Consider the following 18187-nt stretch of genomic DNA (forward strand, 5'->3'; position numbering starts at 1 on the left):
CTGCTGGGTGGGGCCTTATCTAGGGCTCCAGCAAGATGGGTCTGGAGGGGTGGGCAGAGGTGGGCTAAAGTGGGGCATGACTGGTAGGTGGGGGTGACAAGGGCCATGTCTGGGGGCATTGCCCCTCAGTCCTTCCTCTTCTGCTCTCCCTCCCTTGCCTTTGCCGGGGGTTGCCTTTTCCTCTCCTCTTACTGGTTTTCCTTTCTTTTGCACATAGGCTTTTAAAAAAATTGAGTTCAAATTCATGTAACATCAAATTAGTTATTTTGAAATGAACAATTCAGTGGTATTCTATGAATTCACAATGTTGCATAACCACCATCTGGTTCCAGAATGTTCTCATCACCCCCAAAGAAGACCCCATACCCATGAGCACTTACTTCCCATCCCCCTCCTTCCAGCCCTGGCAACCACTGATCTACTTTTGTCTCTGTGGATTTGCCTCTTCTGGACATTTCATATAAATGGAGCCGTACACTATGTGGCTTTTTGTGTCTGGCTTCTTGCACTTAGTATGTTTTTGAGGTTCATCCATTTCGTAGCGTGTGTCAGTGCTTCATTGTTTTTTATGGCTGAGTAATATTCCATTGGAGTCCCAGTAGCACAGTGGTTAAGAACTTGGCTACTACCAAAAGGTCAACAGTTCAAGTCCACCAGCCGCTTCTTGGAAACCCTACGAGGCAGTTCTACTCTGTTCTGTAGGTTTGCTATGAGTTGGAATTGACTCGATGGCAATGGGTTTGGTTTTGAGTTAATACTTCATTGCAGGTCTGTACCACATTTTGTTGATTCATCTGTTAATAGATGCTTGGGCCGTTTCTATTTTTGGCTGTTATGAATAATGCTGCTATTAAAATTGGTGTACAAGTATCTGTTTGAGTCTTTCATTTCTTTTGGGAATATACCTAGGAGTAGAATTGCCGGGTCGAGTTCGAATCCACCAGGCACTCCTTAGAAATTCTGTGGGGCAGTTCTATTCTGTCCTCTTGAGTCGCTGTCAGTTGGAATTGACTCGACAGCAGTGGGTTTGGTTTGGTTTTTTGGATGGAGCCCTGGTGGCACAGTGGTTAAGAGTTCATCTGCTAACCAAAAGGTCAGTAGTTCGAATCTACCAGGTGCTCTTTGGAAACCCTGTGGGAGAGTTCTCCTCTGTCCTGTAGGGCCACTATGAGTCAGGATCCACTTGACAGCAGTGAGTTTGGTTGGGGGTTTTCTCTGTCCAACTTTTTTAGCAGCTGCCAAATTACTTTCCACAGTGACTGTGCCATTTTACATTCCCACCGGCAGTGGATGAGGGTTCCAGTTTCTCCGCAACCCCATCAACACTTGTTTTTTTCCATAGTTTTTGTTATTATAGCCATCTCAGTAGGTATCAAGTGTTATCTCATTGTGGTTTTGATTGGCGTTTCCCTAATGATGTTGAACATACTTTCATGTGCTTTCTGGCTGTAAAAACAGAGTGAGGGCAGTGTCTGACCTTCTCTCTACAAGGGGAAAGGAGAATCAAGATCAGCAGCCCAAGGCTGATTCCTATGAGGCAGAGGTCGGACATGCCTCCTCTCTTTGCCATCTTAACTAGTTCTAATACCAACCGTCTCTCCCACGGCACTCTCTACTTCTCTACTGAGTTTGGTAATTCATTGCAAGGGCCACACAGAACTCACAGACAACACTCAGGATTATGGGGTTTACTGGGGAAGTAACAGGTTACAGTCCAGGCTCAGGAACATTCAGGATACAGTTCTTCCATTAGGAAAGGCTCTTTTTAGCTGTGGTCACAGGCACGCCTCTCCTGGCCCTAGGCCTCTGCCCTGCTCAGGCAAGTGTTAGAAAGCTCTTTTAGCCGCTGCTAATAAGCCCCCAGAGGCCCTCCAGGCACTCAGCTTTCATGCTGCACGGGCCAGGAAGCACACTGCTTGGTCTCCTGGTCATCTCTCCTGCTACTGCTTCTCACCATCTTCAGGGTTACAGCTAGCTCTATATCGTGGTCTCATGGTCCCAGGAGCTTCTCAGCACAGGGATCCTGAGTCCAAAGGATGCACTGTCCACTCCTGGCTGTTATTCCTTATTAGTAGTAGGATCCTTTCTCTGCTCTGGAATTGGCTCTATTTTAAGGCAAAACTGACCAATCACCTTGGTGGGCCATGATTACCCTGTTTGTACAGTCCTACCAAGCCACTTGGGTGGGAGTTACAAGACCATGGTGAGAAAGGCCACACAACATCACACCACACTGGCCATATCTTCTTTGGAGAAATGTCTTCTCAAGCCCTTTACCCATTTTTTAATTGGGTTGTTTGTCTTTTTTGTCATTAAGTTGTAAGAGTTCTTCATATATATAGGTACTACACCCTTATCAAGGAGCCCTGGTGTCATAACAGTTTAGCGTTTGGCTGGTAACCAAAAGGTTGGTGGTTTGAACACATCCAGTAGCTCTGCAGGAGGAAAGACATGGAGATCCTCTCCCATAAAGATTACAGCCTAGGAAACTGTATGGGGCAGTTCTAGACCCTGCCTTGTAGGTTCACTGTGAGTCAGAATCCGCTCACCGGGACATAACAACAATCAGATACATGATTTGCAGATGCTCTCTCCCATTCCGTAGGTTGTCTCTTCATTTTTGTGATAATGTCCTTTGATACACAAAAGGTTTTTATTTTGATGAAATACAATTTACCTATTTTTTTTTTGTTGCCCATACTTTGATGTCATATCTAATGTCATATCTAAGAATCCATTACCTAATCCAGTGTCCTGAAGATTTATTTCCATGCTTTCTTCTAAGAGTTTTATAGTTTTAACTCTGATGTTTAGGTGCTGGATCCATTTTGAGTTAATTTTCATATATGGTGTGAGGTAGGGGCCCACCCTCATTCTTTTGCGTGTGGCTGTCCAGTTGTCCCAGCACCATTTGTTGAAGAGACTGTTCTTTCCTCATTGAATGGACTTGGCCCCCTTGTTGAAAATCAGTTGACCATAGATATAGGAGTTTGTTTCTCGATTGTCTTACGTTAATCTATATGCCTTTCCTTACGGCAGTACCATACTGTTTGGTTACTGTAGCTTTCTAGTAAGTTTTTAAATTGTGAAATGTGAGTCTTACTTTGTTCTTCTCTTTCAAGATTGTTTTGGCTAACTGGGGTCTCTTGAAACTCCATCCGAATAAGTTTTGGGATCGGCTTTTCCATGTCGGCAAAACAGGTTGTTGGGGTTTTAACAGGGATTGCATTGAATCTGTGAATCGCTTTCAATCTTTGATCCATGACTGTGGGGTGTTTTTCCATTTATTTAGGTCTTTAATTTCTTTCAGCAATGTTTTGAAGTTTTCAATGCACAATTCTTGGTTAAATTTATTCTGGAGTATTTTATTCTTTCTGATGCTATTGTAAAAGAAACTATTAATTTCCGTTTCGGGTCATTCATCGCAGCTGTATAGAAACCCAAGTGATACTTGTGTGTTGACCTTGTACTCTGCCACTTTAATGAATTTTTTTATCAGCTCTAATAGTTTTTTGGTAGATTCTTTAGGACTTTGTAAATATAAGGTCATGTTAGCTGCAGATAGAGATAGCTTTACTGCTTCCTTTCCAATTCGGATGTGTTCTATATCTTTTTCTTCCCTAATTGCTGACTAGAATTTTCAGAATGATGTTGGATAGCACTGGTGAGAGCAGAGTCCCTCATCTTGCTCCTGATATCAGGGGGAAAGTGCTCAGTCTTGCTGACAGCTGTGATGAGTTTGAAGTGAGCTGTGGGTTTTCCATTGTTGCTAGTCGCTGTCGCATTGTGAATGTGTGTATGACAGAACAAAATATTTCCTGGTCCTGCGCTGTCCTTATGATTGTTGGTATATTTGAGTCCATCGTTGTCCCCATGTGTCATTCCATCTCATGGAGGGTTTCTCTCGTTTTCATTGACCCTTTGCTTTACCAAGCATGATGTCCTTTTCTACTGATGGGTCTTTCCTGATGACATGTGTCCAGAGTAAGGGAGTCAAAATCTTGCCACAGCCTCTTCGACAGAACATTCGGGCTATACTTCCTCCAGAACTGATATGTTCATTCTTCTGGCAGTTCATGGTGTATTCATTACTCTTGGCCAACACCACAATTTGAATGTGTCAATTCTCCTGTCTTCCTTTTTCATTGTCAGCTTTCACGTGTGTATGAGGCAATTAACCGTGATTTGGGGTCACGTTCACCTTAGTTGTCAAAGTAAAATCTTTGCTTTTTAACCACTGTAAGACTTTTTTTGCAACAGGTTTTCCCAGTGTAATGCATCATTTGGTTTCTTGACTGCTGCTTCCACGGGTGTTGATTATTGAGCCAAACAGAATGAAATCTTTGACAACTTCATTTTCTTTGCCAATTCCATAAAAAAAAAAAAAACCCATTGCCAGCAAGCCAATTCCGACTCATAGCAACCCAGTAAGACAGAGTAGAACCGCCCCCATAGGGCTTCCAAGGAGGGGCTGGTGGATTCTAACTGCTGACCTTTTTTTTTTTTAATTGTGCTTTAAGTGAAAGTTTACAAATCAAGTCAGCCTCTCATACAAAAATTTATATACACCTTGCTAAGTACTCCGAATTGTTCTCCCCCTAATGAGACAGCACACTCCTTCCCTCCACTCTCTCTTTTCATGTCCATTCCATCAGCATCTGACTCCCTCTGCCCTCTCATCTCCCCTCCAGATAGGAGATGCTGACATAGTCTCATGTGTCTACTTGATCCAAGAAGCTCATTCTTCACCAGCGTCTTTTTCTATCCTATTGTCCAGTCCAATCCCTGTCTGAAGGCTGGCTTTGGGAATGGTTCCTGTCTTGGACTGATTGAAGGTCTGGGGACCATGACCACTGGGGTCCTTCTACTCTCAGTCAGACCATTAAGTTTGGTCTTTTTACGAGAATTTGGGGTCTGTATCCCACTGCTCTCCTGCTCCCTCAGGGGTTCTCTGTTGTGTTCCCTGTCAGGGTAGTGATCAGTTATAGCTGGGCACCATCTAGTTCTTCTGGTCTCAGGCTGATGTAGTCTCTGACTTATGTGACCCTTTGTGTCTCTTGGGCCCATAATTACCTTGGGTCTTTGATGTTCTTTATTCTTTGCTCCAGGTGGATTGAGACCAATTGATGCATCTTAGATGGCCGCTTGCTAGGGTTTAAGACCCCAGACACCACTCTCCAAAGTGGGATGCAGAACGTTTTCTTAATATATTTTATTATGCCAATTGACTTAGGTCTCCCCTGAGACCATGGTCCCCAAACCACCACCCCTGTTACACTGGCCTTCGAAGCATTTGGTTTATTCAGGAAACCTCTTTGCTTTTGGTTTAGTCCAGTTGTGCTCACCTCTCCTGTATTGTGTGTTGTCTTTCCCTTCACCTAAAGTAGTTCTTATCTACTATCTAATTGGTGAATACTCCTCTCCCTTCTTCACTCCCTCCCCTTTTTCATAACCATCAAAGAATATATTCTTCTCTGTTTAAACTTTCTTGAGTTCTTATAATAGTGGTCTCACACTATATTTGTCATTTTGCAACTGATATTGCATAATGCCTTCCAGATTCCTCCATGTTATGAAATGTTTCACAGATTCCTCACTGTTCTTTATCGATGGCGTAGTATTCCATTGCATGAATATACCATTATTTATCCATTCATCTGTTGATGGGCACCTTGGTTGCTTCCATCTTTTTGCTATTGTAAACAGCGCTGCAGTGAACATGGGCGTGCATACATCTGTTGGTGTGAAGGCTCTTATTTCTCTAGGATATATTCCGAGGGGTGGAATTGCTGAATCGTATGGTAGTTCTATTTCTAGCTTTTTAAGGAAGCACCAAATCAATTTCCAAAGTGGTCGTACCATTTTACATTCCCACCAGCAGTGTGTGAGTGTTCCAGTCTCTCCACAACCTCTCCAACATTTATTAGTTTGTGTTTTTTGCATTAACGCCAGCCTCGTTAGAGTGAGATGGAATCTCATTGTAGTTTTGATTTGCATTTCTCTAATGGCTAATGATCGTGAGCATTCCCCCGTGTGTGTTACCTACCTGAATGCCTTCTTTAGTGAAGTGCCTGTTCATATCTTTTGCCCATTTTTTAATTGGGTTATCTTATCTTTTTGTAGTTGAGTTTTGCAGTATCATATAGATTTTAGAGATCAGGTGCTGATCGGAAATGTTACAGCTAAAAGCTTTTTCCCAGTCTGTAGGTAATCTTTTTACTCTTTTGGTGAAAGTCTTTGGATGAGTATAGGTGTTTGATTTTTAGGAGCTCCCAGCCATCTAGTTTCTCTTCTGCATTGTTAGTAATGTTTTGTATACTGCTTATGCCATATATTACAGCTCCTAGCATTATCCCTATTTTTGATTCCATAGTCTTTATCATTTTAGATTTTATATTTAGGTCTTTGATCCATTTTGAGCTCGTTTTTGTGCATGGCGTGAGGTATGGGTCTTGGTTCAGTTTTTTGCAGATGGATATCCAGTTATGCCAGCACTGTTTGTTAAAAGGACTGTCTTTTCCCCATTTAACTGACTTTGCGCCTTTGTCAAATATCAGCGGCCAATTTGTGGATGGATTTATGTCTGGATTCTCAATTCTGTTCCTTTGCTTTATATATCTGTGTTGTACCAGTACCAGCCTGTTTTGACTACTTTGGCAGTATAATAGATTCTAAAATCAGGTAGAGTGAGACCACCCACTTCGTTTTTCTTTTTCAGTAATACTTTACTTATCCGGGGCCTCTTTCTCTTTCATATGGTGATTTGTTTCTCCATCTCATTAAAAAATGTCATTGGAATTTGGATCGGAATTGCATTGTATCTATAGATCACTTTTGGTAGAATAGATATTTTCACAATGATGAGCCTTCCTATCCATGAGCAAGGTAAGTTTTTCCACTTACGTAGGTCTCTTTTGGTCTCTTGCAGTAGTGTCTTGTAGTTTTCTTTGTATAGGCTTTTAACATTTCTCATAAGATTTATTCCTAAGTATTTTATCTTTTGGGGGGCTACTGTAAATGGTATTGGTTTGGTGATTTCCTCTTTGATGCTCTTTTTGTTGGTATAGAGGAAGCCAACTGATTTTTTATATGTTTATCTTGTATCCTGATACTCTGCTGAACTCTTCTATTAGTTTCAGTAGTTTTCTTGAGGGTTCCTTAGGGCTTTCTGTGTATAAGATCATGTCATCTGCAAATAGAGATACTAAGTGCCAACCTTTTGATTAGCAGCCAAATTCTTAATCACTATGCCACCAGCGCCCTTTATCAACCTCGTTTCCTTCTGTTCCTGTTTGCTGAGTGCTCTGTTTCCTCTTTTCCTTCTTCCTCTTTGTCCTGGTGTCTTGGGTGTGGGCACACAAGAACTTCCCCAACTTCCTTCAGAGCCACTGAGCCATGGCCTTTCCCAGGTCCTGTGTCTGAGTGACCATGTGGTTGGTGGGGGGTGTGGGCTGCGGGGAGGTGGAGGAGAGGCCACAACAGAGGATCTGGGTGTGGGGGGTCATTAGAACTCTTGGTCAGATAGAGTAGACTTCAGGTACGTGTCTGCCTTAGTTTTTTAGTGCCGCTGTAACTGAAATACCACAGGTGGGTGGCTTTGAATTTATTCTCACAGTTCAGGAGGCTAGAAGTCTGAATTTGGGGTGTCAGCTCTAGGGGAAGGCTTTCTTTCTCTATTGGCTCTGGAGGAAGGTCCTTGTCCCTTTGAACTGCAGCTCCTGAGCGATTTTCATGTGGGTTGGCATCTCTCTTTCCCATCTTTCCTTCTTTTTTCTTGCTTGATCTACTTTTCTATCTCAAAAGAGATTGACTCATGGTACACCCTATACTAATACTGTCTTGTTAACATAACAAAACCCATTTCCAAGGTGGGATTATAACCATAGGTATAAGGGTTAGGATTTACAGCGCATGTTTTGGGGGGACACAATCCTTGGGTTTTCTCCCTTCCTAAACCCTTTTCCCCTTTGGCCTTGCCTCAAGCCTCTTCCAGCCCATCCAGGCCAGTGCCCCACAGTGTCATCCCATGAGGGGCCCTTCCCTGTGTACTACCAAGGCACCCCCGATGGGGGTCTCCCCTGGAAACATCTCTGAATGGAAAGCCAGAGACTGCGCTCATTGTAGGGCCGAGTTCTGAAGTCCGGGAGCCATTATGTATTGTCCAATGCACCAGATCCTTGGGCAAACTCTCAGGCCTGGGCAGAGCCCTGCAGGCCACTGCCCAGCCACAGTCTCTCATCCCACCGCAGGTGCCTTGGTGGCTGGAACTGTGCCCCCTCATAGACCTTGTCCCCTCTCCCTGCGGATGCCTGCATCATGTTGAGTGCCCCGAAGAGGGCAGCAGCTAACGGGCAGAAAATGCGGGCGCAGGTCCTGGGGCTAGTCTTCTCACCCCCCACCCTCAGACGTCTGCTTCAGGGGCTACAGGGCCACCCCGTCCCCAGGTGAGCAAGTCCCTCCTTGGGGTCCCTGCAGCACTGGGTGTCACCTGTCGATGAGCATCCGTGCTGAGCCCAGTCCCTTGGGGCCCACCCCGCCCCGTCCTCTCTCAGCCTGGAATCTTCTGTTGCCTTCCTGAAGTTCGGGATCCCATGTGTTCTGTTTTGACCCCTTGCCCCCAAGTAATGCCCTCTGAGGCCCCACCCTCTCTGCCAGCCTCATCTGTGCCGCCCCTGCTTGTCTCAGGCCCTGCACTTGGCCCAGGGGCTGCCCAGGCTGAGCAGGAAGGCCGTGTCTCCCACCCTTGCCCCTCTGTTGACCCTGAGGGCACGATGTTCTGGCTCCTGCATCTGCAGCAGCATGTGCCAAGGGCTTTCACACGTGGCTGGAGGTTCCAGTCCACTCAGAGGCCTGATTTAGGAAATAATACTGGAGTCATTATTCCCTGTCCTTGAGCATAGAGAATGTGATCCAGCTGGAGCTGAACTCCCAAGGACACATCGACTGGGCCCTGAGATATAAAGACAATAGCTAAGATAATCTTGGAAAATATCTTTTAGGAAACCTTTCATATAAGCCAGTCAAACAGAACACGAAAGACTTTCCACTCTTATCTTTTTCTGTTAGCATTTAGTGAATAAAAAATTTGTTGGACCAATGAAGACCCTTACTGAAACCTGTACCAGCGATTGTTAAGAAAAGCAATTCAAAATGTAGGATCACAGTTTCTAGCCAATCTGTGAAAAAGTAAAGCTCTCAGTGGTTTTGCCCATTTGTAATGTTAATATATACTAATGACTGTAATATTCCTTGGACTCAGGCAGACATGGCTGTGGCAGCGTGCTTATCTGCTTCCCACTTTTGCCTTTTTGAATGTATGCCCAATAAAAGTTTCTTTTTGCTTCACCAAACTTTGAGATATTTCTTCCCTACAGCAGGCCCCTCAGAAGAAAGGCCTGCCAGTCTACTTCCAAAAAATCAGCCATTGAAAACCTTGTGGAGCACAGTTCTCCTCTGACACACATGGGGTCACTGTGATGTTGTAGGTCACTATGCTGTAGGTTGTTGGGTTGTGCATAGGGTCCGATTCAACCGCACCTAACAACAAAAAATGCTAATAGAAAAAGATAAGAGTGGAAAGACTTTTGTGTTCTGTTTGACTGGCTTATGTGAGAGGTTCCTTTAAAGATATTTTCCAAGATTATCTAAGCTATTGTCTCTATACCTCAGTAGTGGTTAAGAGCTACACCTGCTAGGCTCCTAACTGAAAAGGTCGGCAGTTCAAATCCAGCAGGTGCTCCTTGGAAACGCTATGGGGCAGTTCTGTAGGATCCCCATGAGTCAGAATCAACTCACCAGCAGTGGGTTTGGGTTTTTTTTTTTTTAATACCTCAGGGCCCAGTTGATGTGCCCTTGTGAGTCCACCTCCAGCTGGGTCACGTTCTGTATCCTCAAGGACAGGGAATAATGACTCCAATATTATTTCCTCAATCAGTGAGTTGGGGTCTGTTTGACAGCAATGGGTTTGGGGATTTTTTGGTCATAGGTGAGGCCTTGCCCACCCGAGGTTCCTGGCTGCCTTCTCTCTCTGTGCCCGTTGGAACCTTTTCCAAGCACTGCATCCTCCTAGCACTGTGGTGCTAGGGGCTCAGGGAGCGTGGTCATCCTGTGGTCCACACCATCTCATGAGCTGGCACTCCCCAAGCTTGGATGTGCCAAGACCAGTGCTTAGGCCCAGCATGTCTGTGGTGCTGACCGTGTGTCTTTGCTCAGTTCACAGGAAACGGGCCATGCGGGATGAACAGTGCCCCAAAGGGTGAGCCCGAGAAGATTCCAGAACACAGCAAGAAGCGCACCCGGCCCTCTCTGCTCCGTCCCGTGTCTGGGCCGGCCAAGGTAGGTGTCAGCCATGTGCGGATGGCTCCCTGCTACAGACCCCACTGCCCAGCCTGTGGTCACTAGCCCAGCGACCCTTGTGGCATGTGTGTGCAAAGGTCCCACCTGGAGCCTCAAGCCCAGGGTGTGGCTGGAGTCTGGTTTGGTCTGGCCCACAATTTTCCAGCTGAATGACCTTGGGAAGTCAGTGTCTCATGGTGGTCGCTCGCTACCCCTCTCTCATGAGATTGGCTTCAGAGAGGAGGGGCTAGAGGAGCCAGATGTACCACCTGGTTTGCCCTGGGATTCTGGCACAGCCACAGAGTACAGTTGTCCTGGTCAATCACTGCACAGGGTCCCCAGCTCCAGCCACACCCGGCTAACCCTGGTGCCCAAAGGTACCCACAGAAAATTGAGGCGATTTATCTGTTAACCAGGGGGCACAGGTTGTAGGGACCAGAGGACACCAGCCGAGCTACAGGTGGCTGAGTGCCTGGCCCTGGGCTGTGGCTGGCCATGGGGTGCCTGCATGTAGGGGTAGCACCAGCCTCTCCCCCACCCCTGTTCCCTCTTCTATGCAGGGTAGAGGATGTGAGAGGGGGTGGGTGAGTACCATGTGGGCACCTGACAGACCTTCTTGGGGGCTGTGGGCAGGGAGGGCACCGTGTGGTTGTGGGGGGCCCTGACTTCACAGTGGGTGGTACTGCACAGTCGTGGGGGTCCCAGTCTTCCAAGTGAGGATTGCTGTGCAGTATGTGTGGGGAGAGTCCCATCCTTCACAGTGAGGGGCCGCTGCACCATCGTGGGGAGTCCCAACCTTCATGGTGGGGAGGGCCCTGCAACAGCAGAGGGACGCGTGCAGTTATGGGGGGCCCTGACTTTCACATGGGGGGCCACTGCGCAGTTGTCGGGTGTCCCAGTTTTCAAAGTGAGGGTTACCACGTAGTACATGGGGTAGGGGGAATCCCACCCTTAGTGGTGGGGGACTGCACAGCTGTGGGAGGTCCCAATATTTAAAGTGGGGGAGACACCACACAGTTGTGGGTGGGTTCCAATCTTCAAAGTGAGGGTCACTCTGCAGTCATCGGGGTAGGGGGTCCCTGACCTTCACAGTGCGGGGGGGCACCACACAGTCGTGGAGGGTCCCAGTCTTCAAAGTGAGCGTCACTGCACAGTCCTGGGTAGTCCCAACCTTCATGGTGCGGGGGGCGCTACGCAGTCCTGGGGGATCCCCACCTTCATAGTTGGAGGACACTGTGCATTCATGGGAGGTCCCAGTGAGGGTCACCATGCAGACATAAGGGATCCTGATCTTCACAGTTGCGGGGTACCTTGCAGTACATGGAAGTCTTGGAAGGACTGGGGGCCCTGCCTGCCGCATACCTGGTCCTCATTCTGCCAGGAGAGCCCAGCTTGCTGTCCTTGTTACTGGACCAGAAGTGGATGGAGGGCACCCAGGGAAGGAGAGATTAACATCTAGATTCTCTCTGCAGAAGAAGATGAAGCTCCGCGGGACCAAGGACCTGTCCATCGCCGCCGTGGGCAAGTACGGGACCCTACAGGAGTTCTCCTTCTTTGACAAGGTGAGGGGCGCTGCTCTTGCACTCGTCTTGGGGGTGGTTTGATTGGCCCGCTGAGCTCTTGCTCCCTGGGGCTGCGCCCACCAAGGCCCAGCTCAGACTGGCCACACAGCCCTACGGGAGGTACACGTGCAGTGCGAGGGTGGGAGCTCTGGGGGGAGGCTAGGGAGAGTGGGGTGCGCGGTGGACAGAGACAGCAGAGCAGGTGGGAAGGGCAGCATGAACCGGGGCAGGGTTGGGAACACATCTGCCCTTGCAGCATGCAAAGCTTCAACGTTGCCCCCTTCTTAAGTGGGCATGGTGCCCAGGGTGAGCGGGCAGGACAGACGACACGCGGTAGTTGCCCACAGACCACAGCTAGTCACATAGAGCTCAGGCAGCTGGTAGGGATGTGCACACTGGATGACACCCAAGCTGTGCAGGGGCAGGGAGATGGCTGGTGTGCACACCTTACAGACCACCCCACACACAGCATTAGCCTGCAGGTTATGGCTGGTCACATTGACGATGGGTGGGTGGTGGGGACCCTGGGTGATGTCCAAGTCATGTGGGGGCCAGGCAGAACAGTACCCTCTGATGGCAAGTGGGCTGGCAGTGGGACACACGCACAGGGTGACAGCTGATCTGCATTGAGGCTGGGCAGGGCAAGACCTTCTGATGGTGGGCGGGTGGTGGGACCCTTAAGCTAGGTGACATCTGAACCTCATGGAGGCTGGGCAGGGCAGGACCCTCTGATAGCAGATGGGTGGTGGGGCCACGCATGCCAAGTGACAGTTGAGTCACGTGGGGGCCAGGCAGAGCAGGACCCCCTGATGCGCTCTCCCCACAGGTGCGCCGGGTGCTGAAGAGCCAGGAGGTCTATGAGAACTTCCTCCGCTGCATCGCGCTCTTCAACCAGGAGCTTGTGTCTGGCTCTGAGCTCCTGCAGCTGGTCAGCCCGTTCCTGGGGTGAGCGACCCTCTGAGCCCATGCAGCCCACCATCGTGAGCCCACCCCCTTCCTCTTGGGGTTGGAGATCTGTTTTTGAGGAGGTTGGCTGTTGTTGGCTTTGCTTTTTAGTCGAAGTTAGTATCAAGATCTTTGTAGATTCACACGCAGTCAGTTGTAAGAAATGATACGATAGTGTTACAGATGAAATTGTGTCCCACAAAATATATATTGGAATCCTAACCTCTGTATCTGAGGGTGTGACCATATTCGGGGATAGAAAGTTTTCGTTAACGTTAGCGAGGTCATAGCAAGGTGGGGTGGTGTGTCCTAAACCCACTCAGTTCTGAGGTTAGAAGGAGCAGCATAGACACAGACAAGCTAGCAAACGGGGGCGAGAGACGCCACGAGAATTTTCCCCATAGCAGACAAAGAGTAGAACTGCACTCCATAGGGTTTTCAGGACTGACCTTTCGGAAGCAGAATAGCCAGGCTTGTCTTCCGAGGCACCTCTGGGTGAACTCAAGCCTCCAACTTCAGTTAACAGCCAGGCACTAAACCGTTTGTACCACCCAGGGACACCTAAAGAAGAGGGAAGGAACATTCCCTGGGAGGCACTGAGCAGATGGAAAGTGAGAGGATTGAGGGAAGGGGTTGGGACAGGGTCCAGTCATGAGGGGCCCCTTCAGGCTCTTCTGAGATGATGGTTTAGCAGTGGTCGCCTCCATGGGCCTCTCCTGCATTTGCAAGCTTTGGCCTGGTGTGCTCACCCCATGGGCAGCTGAGTGTGGTGGCCAGAGGACTGCCACCAGCTGACATCGTGCTGGAACAGGGCACGTTGGCTCAAGTGCCTCGCAGACGTCCTCTACTCAAGTTGTTGTGGCTTTCGTCCCTTTTGTGTACAGAGTGAGTGCAGGGTCCTCCAAGGTGGGGCACAGGGTGGCCGTATCACAGAGGGATGGAGTGGTTGAGGGAGGCACCTTGCTGGGTCGCAGCAGGACAACTGCGTGACTGTCAGAGGCACTGCAGCCTCTTCGAAGGGCTTGGTGTTATTTAACTGTAAATCCAGGTTGTCCCGGGGTCAAATGCATTAAGGTTTCCTTGTGGGCATTCATGGTAGTTAGGCTTTTGATTCATGAGAGCTTGTCTGCAGGGGGTTTCCAGGATGGAGGCTCCTTCATGAGGCCAGGGAGACTCTAGAGCAGGGGTCGGCAAGGGGCCAGATAGTAAGTACACTAAGTTTGGGGGGCCACATGGTCTCTGTTGGAGCCACTCAACTCTGCCCCGTCATGTGCAGTGTAGGTGATATGTACATAGATGGGTGTGGCTTTGTGTCGATAAAACTTTATTTACAGAAAGGCTAGATTTGGCCCCTGGGCCACAGTTTGCAAATCCCTGGCCTCACACCTGGCCCCTTCCAGTTTAGGATGGTCACTGGCTGACCCCAGGCCCTTGGTTTCTGCTGGGTTAGCTCACCCTTGTGGCACATTTCAAGGCCTCCCTTCAAGTAACGAGCATGAGTAACAAGCATGGGCGCACAGAAAGGGGTCTGACTGGGTACATGGAGGTGGGGCAGCTCACCTGCCTTGCTCCCTGACACTGAATTCTGACCACTAGTGACCCAGAAGCCATTCTGAAGTCTCGGTCTTGGAGGCCCTGAGGTGCTGACTTACTGCTGATCATTGTCTTTGAAGGAAGTTTCCAGAACTCTTTGCCCAATTCAAGTCCTTCCTGGGAGTGAAGGAGTTGTCCTTTGCCCCGCCCCTGAGCGACCGGTCTGGGGATGGGATCAGCCGAGAGATTGACTATGCATCCTGCAAGCGCATTGGGTCCAGTTACCGGGCACTGCCCAAGACCTACCAGCAGCCCAAGTGCAGCGGGAGGACAGCCATATGCAAGGAGGTAGTGCTTCCGGGGGAGAGCCATCTGCAAGGGGAAGTGCTCCCAGGGCGGAGGGGGGTATGGCCATTTCTAAAGGGGAAGTGCTGGAAGGGTGGGTGGGACGGCCATCTACAAGGAAGGAGTGCTCCCTGGGAAGGGGTGCGCTTCTGCCATGGTCCATTCACACCAGTCACAGGCCCAGGTGCCCCTTGGGACTAAAGTTGGCTTGTATATTGCATCCCCCACAAGGAAAAAGACCCCTACGTCCATTGCCCCGTGTCTGGGACAAGAGACTGCATGCCAGGTACCCAGCCTACTAGCTTCTGGGCAGCGGTGGAATGTGGGCAGCAGACCACCTGGGCAGGGATGGCAGCTTGCTCGCTGCCAGTAGTCTTGGTGAGCTCAGAGCACACGGCGTTTTAGAGTGAGGTTTTTTCCTGCCAGTGCTCCGCTCTGTCCAGCGCTCACTGCCCACGGTGTGTGCCTGCTTAGCTTCACCTGTGACAGGTTTTCAGGATTACTAGATGGACCAGGAGGGAGCATTGGCGGCTCATTGGTTATGTGCTTAGCTGCTAACCGAAAGGTTGGTGGTTTGAACCCACCCAGTGGCTCTACAGGAGAAAGAAAAGATCACAGCCTAGGAAACTGTGGAGCAGTTCCACTCTGTAACACGCGGGGTCACCGTGAGCCTAAATTGACTCGCCAGCATCTAACTACAGACAGAGTGTGGGGGCAGCGGTGGTTTGGTGGCGGAACTCTCACCTTCTACGTGGGAGACCTGGTTGGATTCCTGGCCAGCGCACTTCATGTGCAGCCATCACCTGTCAGTAGAGGCTTGTGTGTTGCTGTGATGCAGAACAGGTTTCAGCAGAGCTTCCAGGCTAAGAGTAGGAAGAAAGGCCCGGCTGTCAACTTCCAAAAGTCAGCCATAGGAAACCTTATGGATCAGTGGTCCTATCCACACCCAGTCATGGGGGTGACATAGGACCGGGCAGTGTTTTGTTCTTTTGTGCATGGGGTCACCAGGAGTTGGCGGATTTGCTGACAACTCTTTGACTGCATTTGCAAAATTCAGGACTGCCTGCTGTGTTCAGGATGTGCTCCAGGGGTTCGCAGACCATAGCCCAAGGCCCAAATCCTCATGGCTGCGTGCCTTTGTAAATAAAGCTTTATTGGCACACAGCCACAGCCGTTTATCTGTTGCCCACGGCTACTTTCCAGCTATAAGGGCAGAGTTGAATAGTTGAGACAGAGCCTGTCAGGCCCCAAAGCCTAAAATATTCATTATCTGGCCCTTGACAGAGAAAGTCTGCCAAAATACTAAAATGTGCTCACTTGGCCACAGGAATGTTAAAACTAAAGTATGAGAAAGTGGGTCCCCGGAAAATCAGGATGGCCTTGGCTTGTCTTAGTGTCTTCTACACTGGAAAAGACAGTAAACGGTGCTGGCAGTTGGGGTCCGCGGGCTGCTCATGCGTCTCTCCTGCTCAGGTGCTGAACGACACCTGGGTCTCCTTCCCCTCCTGGTCCGAGGACTCGACCTTCGTCAGCTCCAAGAAGACGCCCTATGAGGAACAGCTGCACCGCTGCGAGGACGAGCGCTTCGAGGTGCGGCTGCTGGAGGGAGGCAGCTGAGGGGCTGTAGGGAAGGACGGGAAAGGGGCTGCAGGGGGCAGCAGTCAGTCTGGGACCCCTCCTGGGTGCGTGTGTCCACGTGAGGGTGTGCGCATCCACTGCCTGTTTCCTCCTCATCCTCCCCACTGAGTATCTCCCTGCCACCCTCCAGAAGCCCCGGGCATCCCCAGTCTCCTCCTGAAAAAATGGGGTTTGGACACCTTCCCGCGGGGGCACTTCCTGAGAGTAGCTCACTTTTGCTGGTCCTGGCTGGCCCCTGGGCTGGCCACAGTGGTGTGCTGGTTCATTTCCTTCATCTGTCGGCATCATTTTGTAATTGAAATATTTACTGAGCTCATTCTAGATTCCCCCACAGCTGTAAAAAATAGCCCAGAGAGATACCAGCACCCCTTACCCAGTTTCCCCCGTGGGAATGTCTGGTAAAACTCTAGTGCAAAGTAAAACAGCCAGGATCCTAACTGTGCTATGGTCCACTGATGTGATTTAGGTTTCCCCAATTTTACTTGTACTCATTTGTGTGAGTGTGTGTGTGTGCACATGTGTGTCGATGAGGGTGTGTATGTGTGGTCTGCTGTGAGTGTAAATACGTGAGTTATGTAAGAGTATGTATGAATGCGTATGAGAGTGATTGTGGTGTGTGTGAGTAGGGGTGTGTGTGCATGTGTGTGAATACATTGGTTCATGTGACAGTGTGTATGCGAGTATGTATGTGTGAGCGTGCGTGTGGGGGGGGTTTTGTGCAGGTTTATTGCGTGGGGAGGTTCACGCTCGCCGCCACAGTCAGGACACTGAGCAGGTCCAGCTCCATGAGGATTCCTGCTGCTTCCCTTTTATACCCACTCCCCCAGTGCTTTGGATCCAGAGGAGAGTCAGGCCGAGGACCATCCTCCTCTGATGGTGCCTTGCTGTGCTGGGCACCTCCCTGGCGATTAACAGCGTTCATGGCACTGTCTGGGGTCCTGAGAGTCCCGGTGTACCTCTGCCCATGCCCCAGCATGGTGCCACAGCCAGGGTCTGCCCTCCCAACTGTAGAACCCATCCCTGTGCCCACTCTGGGTACCCCTGTGGGCCCATGAGGTGACCCCCCTCAAAGCTGTGGGGTTCCACCCTGCCCCACATCCTGCCCCAGGGCCTCAAACTCCTGCATGGTTTACCCTCCCCACCTTCCCACCACCAGCTGGACGTTGTCCTGGAGACCAACCTGGCCACGATCCGCGTGCTGGAGAGTGTGCAGAAGAAGCTGTCGCGCATGGCCCCTGAGGACCAGGACAAGTTCCGTCTGGACGACTGCCTGGGTGGAGCCTCCGAAGTCATCCAGCGGCGTGCCATCTACCGCATCTATGGTGACAAGGCCCCCGAGATCATTGAGAGTCTCAAGAAGAACCCCGCCACCGCCGTGCCTGTCGTCCTCAAGAGGTAGCCTGCCTGCAGGCCCTGGCCCCTCACCTCCCAAGCCCACTTCTTGGGGAGGAAACCCTTTAACAGTTGTCTGTGCCCTTCTAGAACCTTCCCTGTATGCATGATCACGCATAAACATGGGCAGATATTCTCCAGTGTGACAGGAATTGTTCCGTACCACAGTGTGCTTGCATTTTTTCTAGTAGACTTTGTTTTTTAGAGCAGTTTCAGGTTTATGGAAAAATTGTGCAGAAAGTACAGAGGGTTCCCATATGTCCCCTTCTTCCCCCTCCACACAGTTTCCTGTATTACTAACATCCTGAGTTCCTGTGGTACATTTGTTACAATTGATGATCCAATCTTGACACGTTATTATTAACTCAAGTTCATAGTTTACATTAGGGTTTCTTGGAGTTTTTCAGCCCTGCAGGTTTTGACAAATTTACATAATG

At 49.4% G+C, this 18187-nt stretch overlaps 1 protein-coding gene and 1 long non-coding RNA gene across 5 annotated transcripts in view; one reads left to right on the forward strand and one right to left on the reverse strand.

Moving 5' to 3' along the window:
• The window catches only part of SIN3B (SIN3 transcription regulator family member B), a 41054-nt gene that overhangs the window by 14194 nt on the left and 8673 nt on the right, over positions 1-18187 (forward strand). For 3 of the 4 annotated variants that reach the window (XM_049877328.1, XM_049877330.1, XM_049877331.1), the window contains 7 exons: positions 10213-10335; positions 11808-11897; positions 12724-12842; positions 13572-13727; positions 14516-14723; positions 16194-16310; positions 17515-17753. In XM_049877328.1, the coding sequence (XP_049733285.1) occupies positions 10213-10335; positions 11808-11897; positions 12724-12842; positions 13572-13727; positions 14516-14723; positions 16194-16310; positions 17515-17753 (1052 nt within the window). The remainder of the gene's footprint in view (positions 1-10212; positions 10336-11807; positions 11898-12723; positions 12843-13571; positions 13728-14515; positions 14724-16193; positions 16311-17514; positions 17754-18187) is intronic. The other variant, XM_049877329.1, reaches the window with a different exon arrangement.
• Positions 15094-17620, reverse strand: LOC126072333 (uncharacterized). Its single transcript, XR_007516489.1, has 3 exons — positions 17539-17620; positions 16038-16341; positions 15094-15583 (listed from the first exon to the last, which is right to left on the reverse strand). It is a non-coding gene; the product is annotated as an uncharacterized LOC126072333 (long non-coding RNA).

Source organism: Elephas maximus, chromosome 3, assembly GCF_024166365.1.
Source record: "Elephas maximus indicus isolate mEleMax1 chromosome 3, mEleMax1 primary haplotype, whole genome shotgun sequence".
NCBI lineage: Eukaryota > Metazoa > Chordata > Mammalia > Proboscidea > Elephantidae > Elephas > Elephas maximus.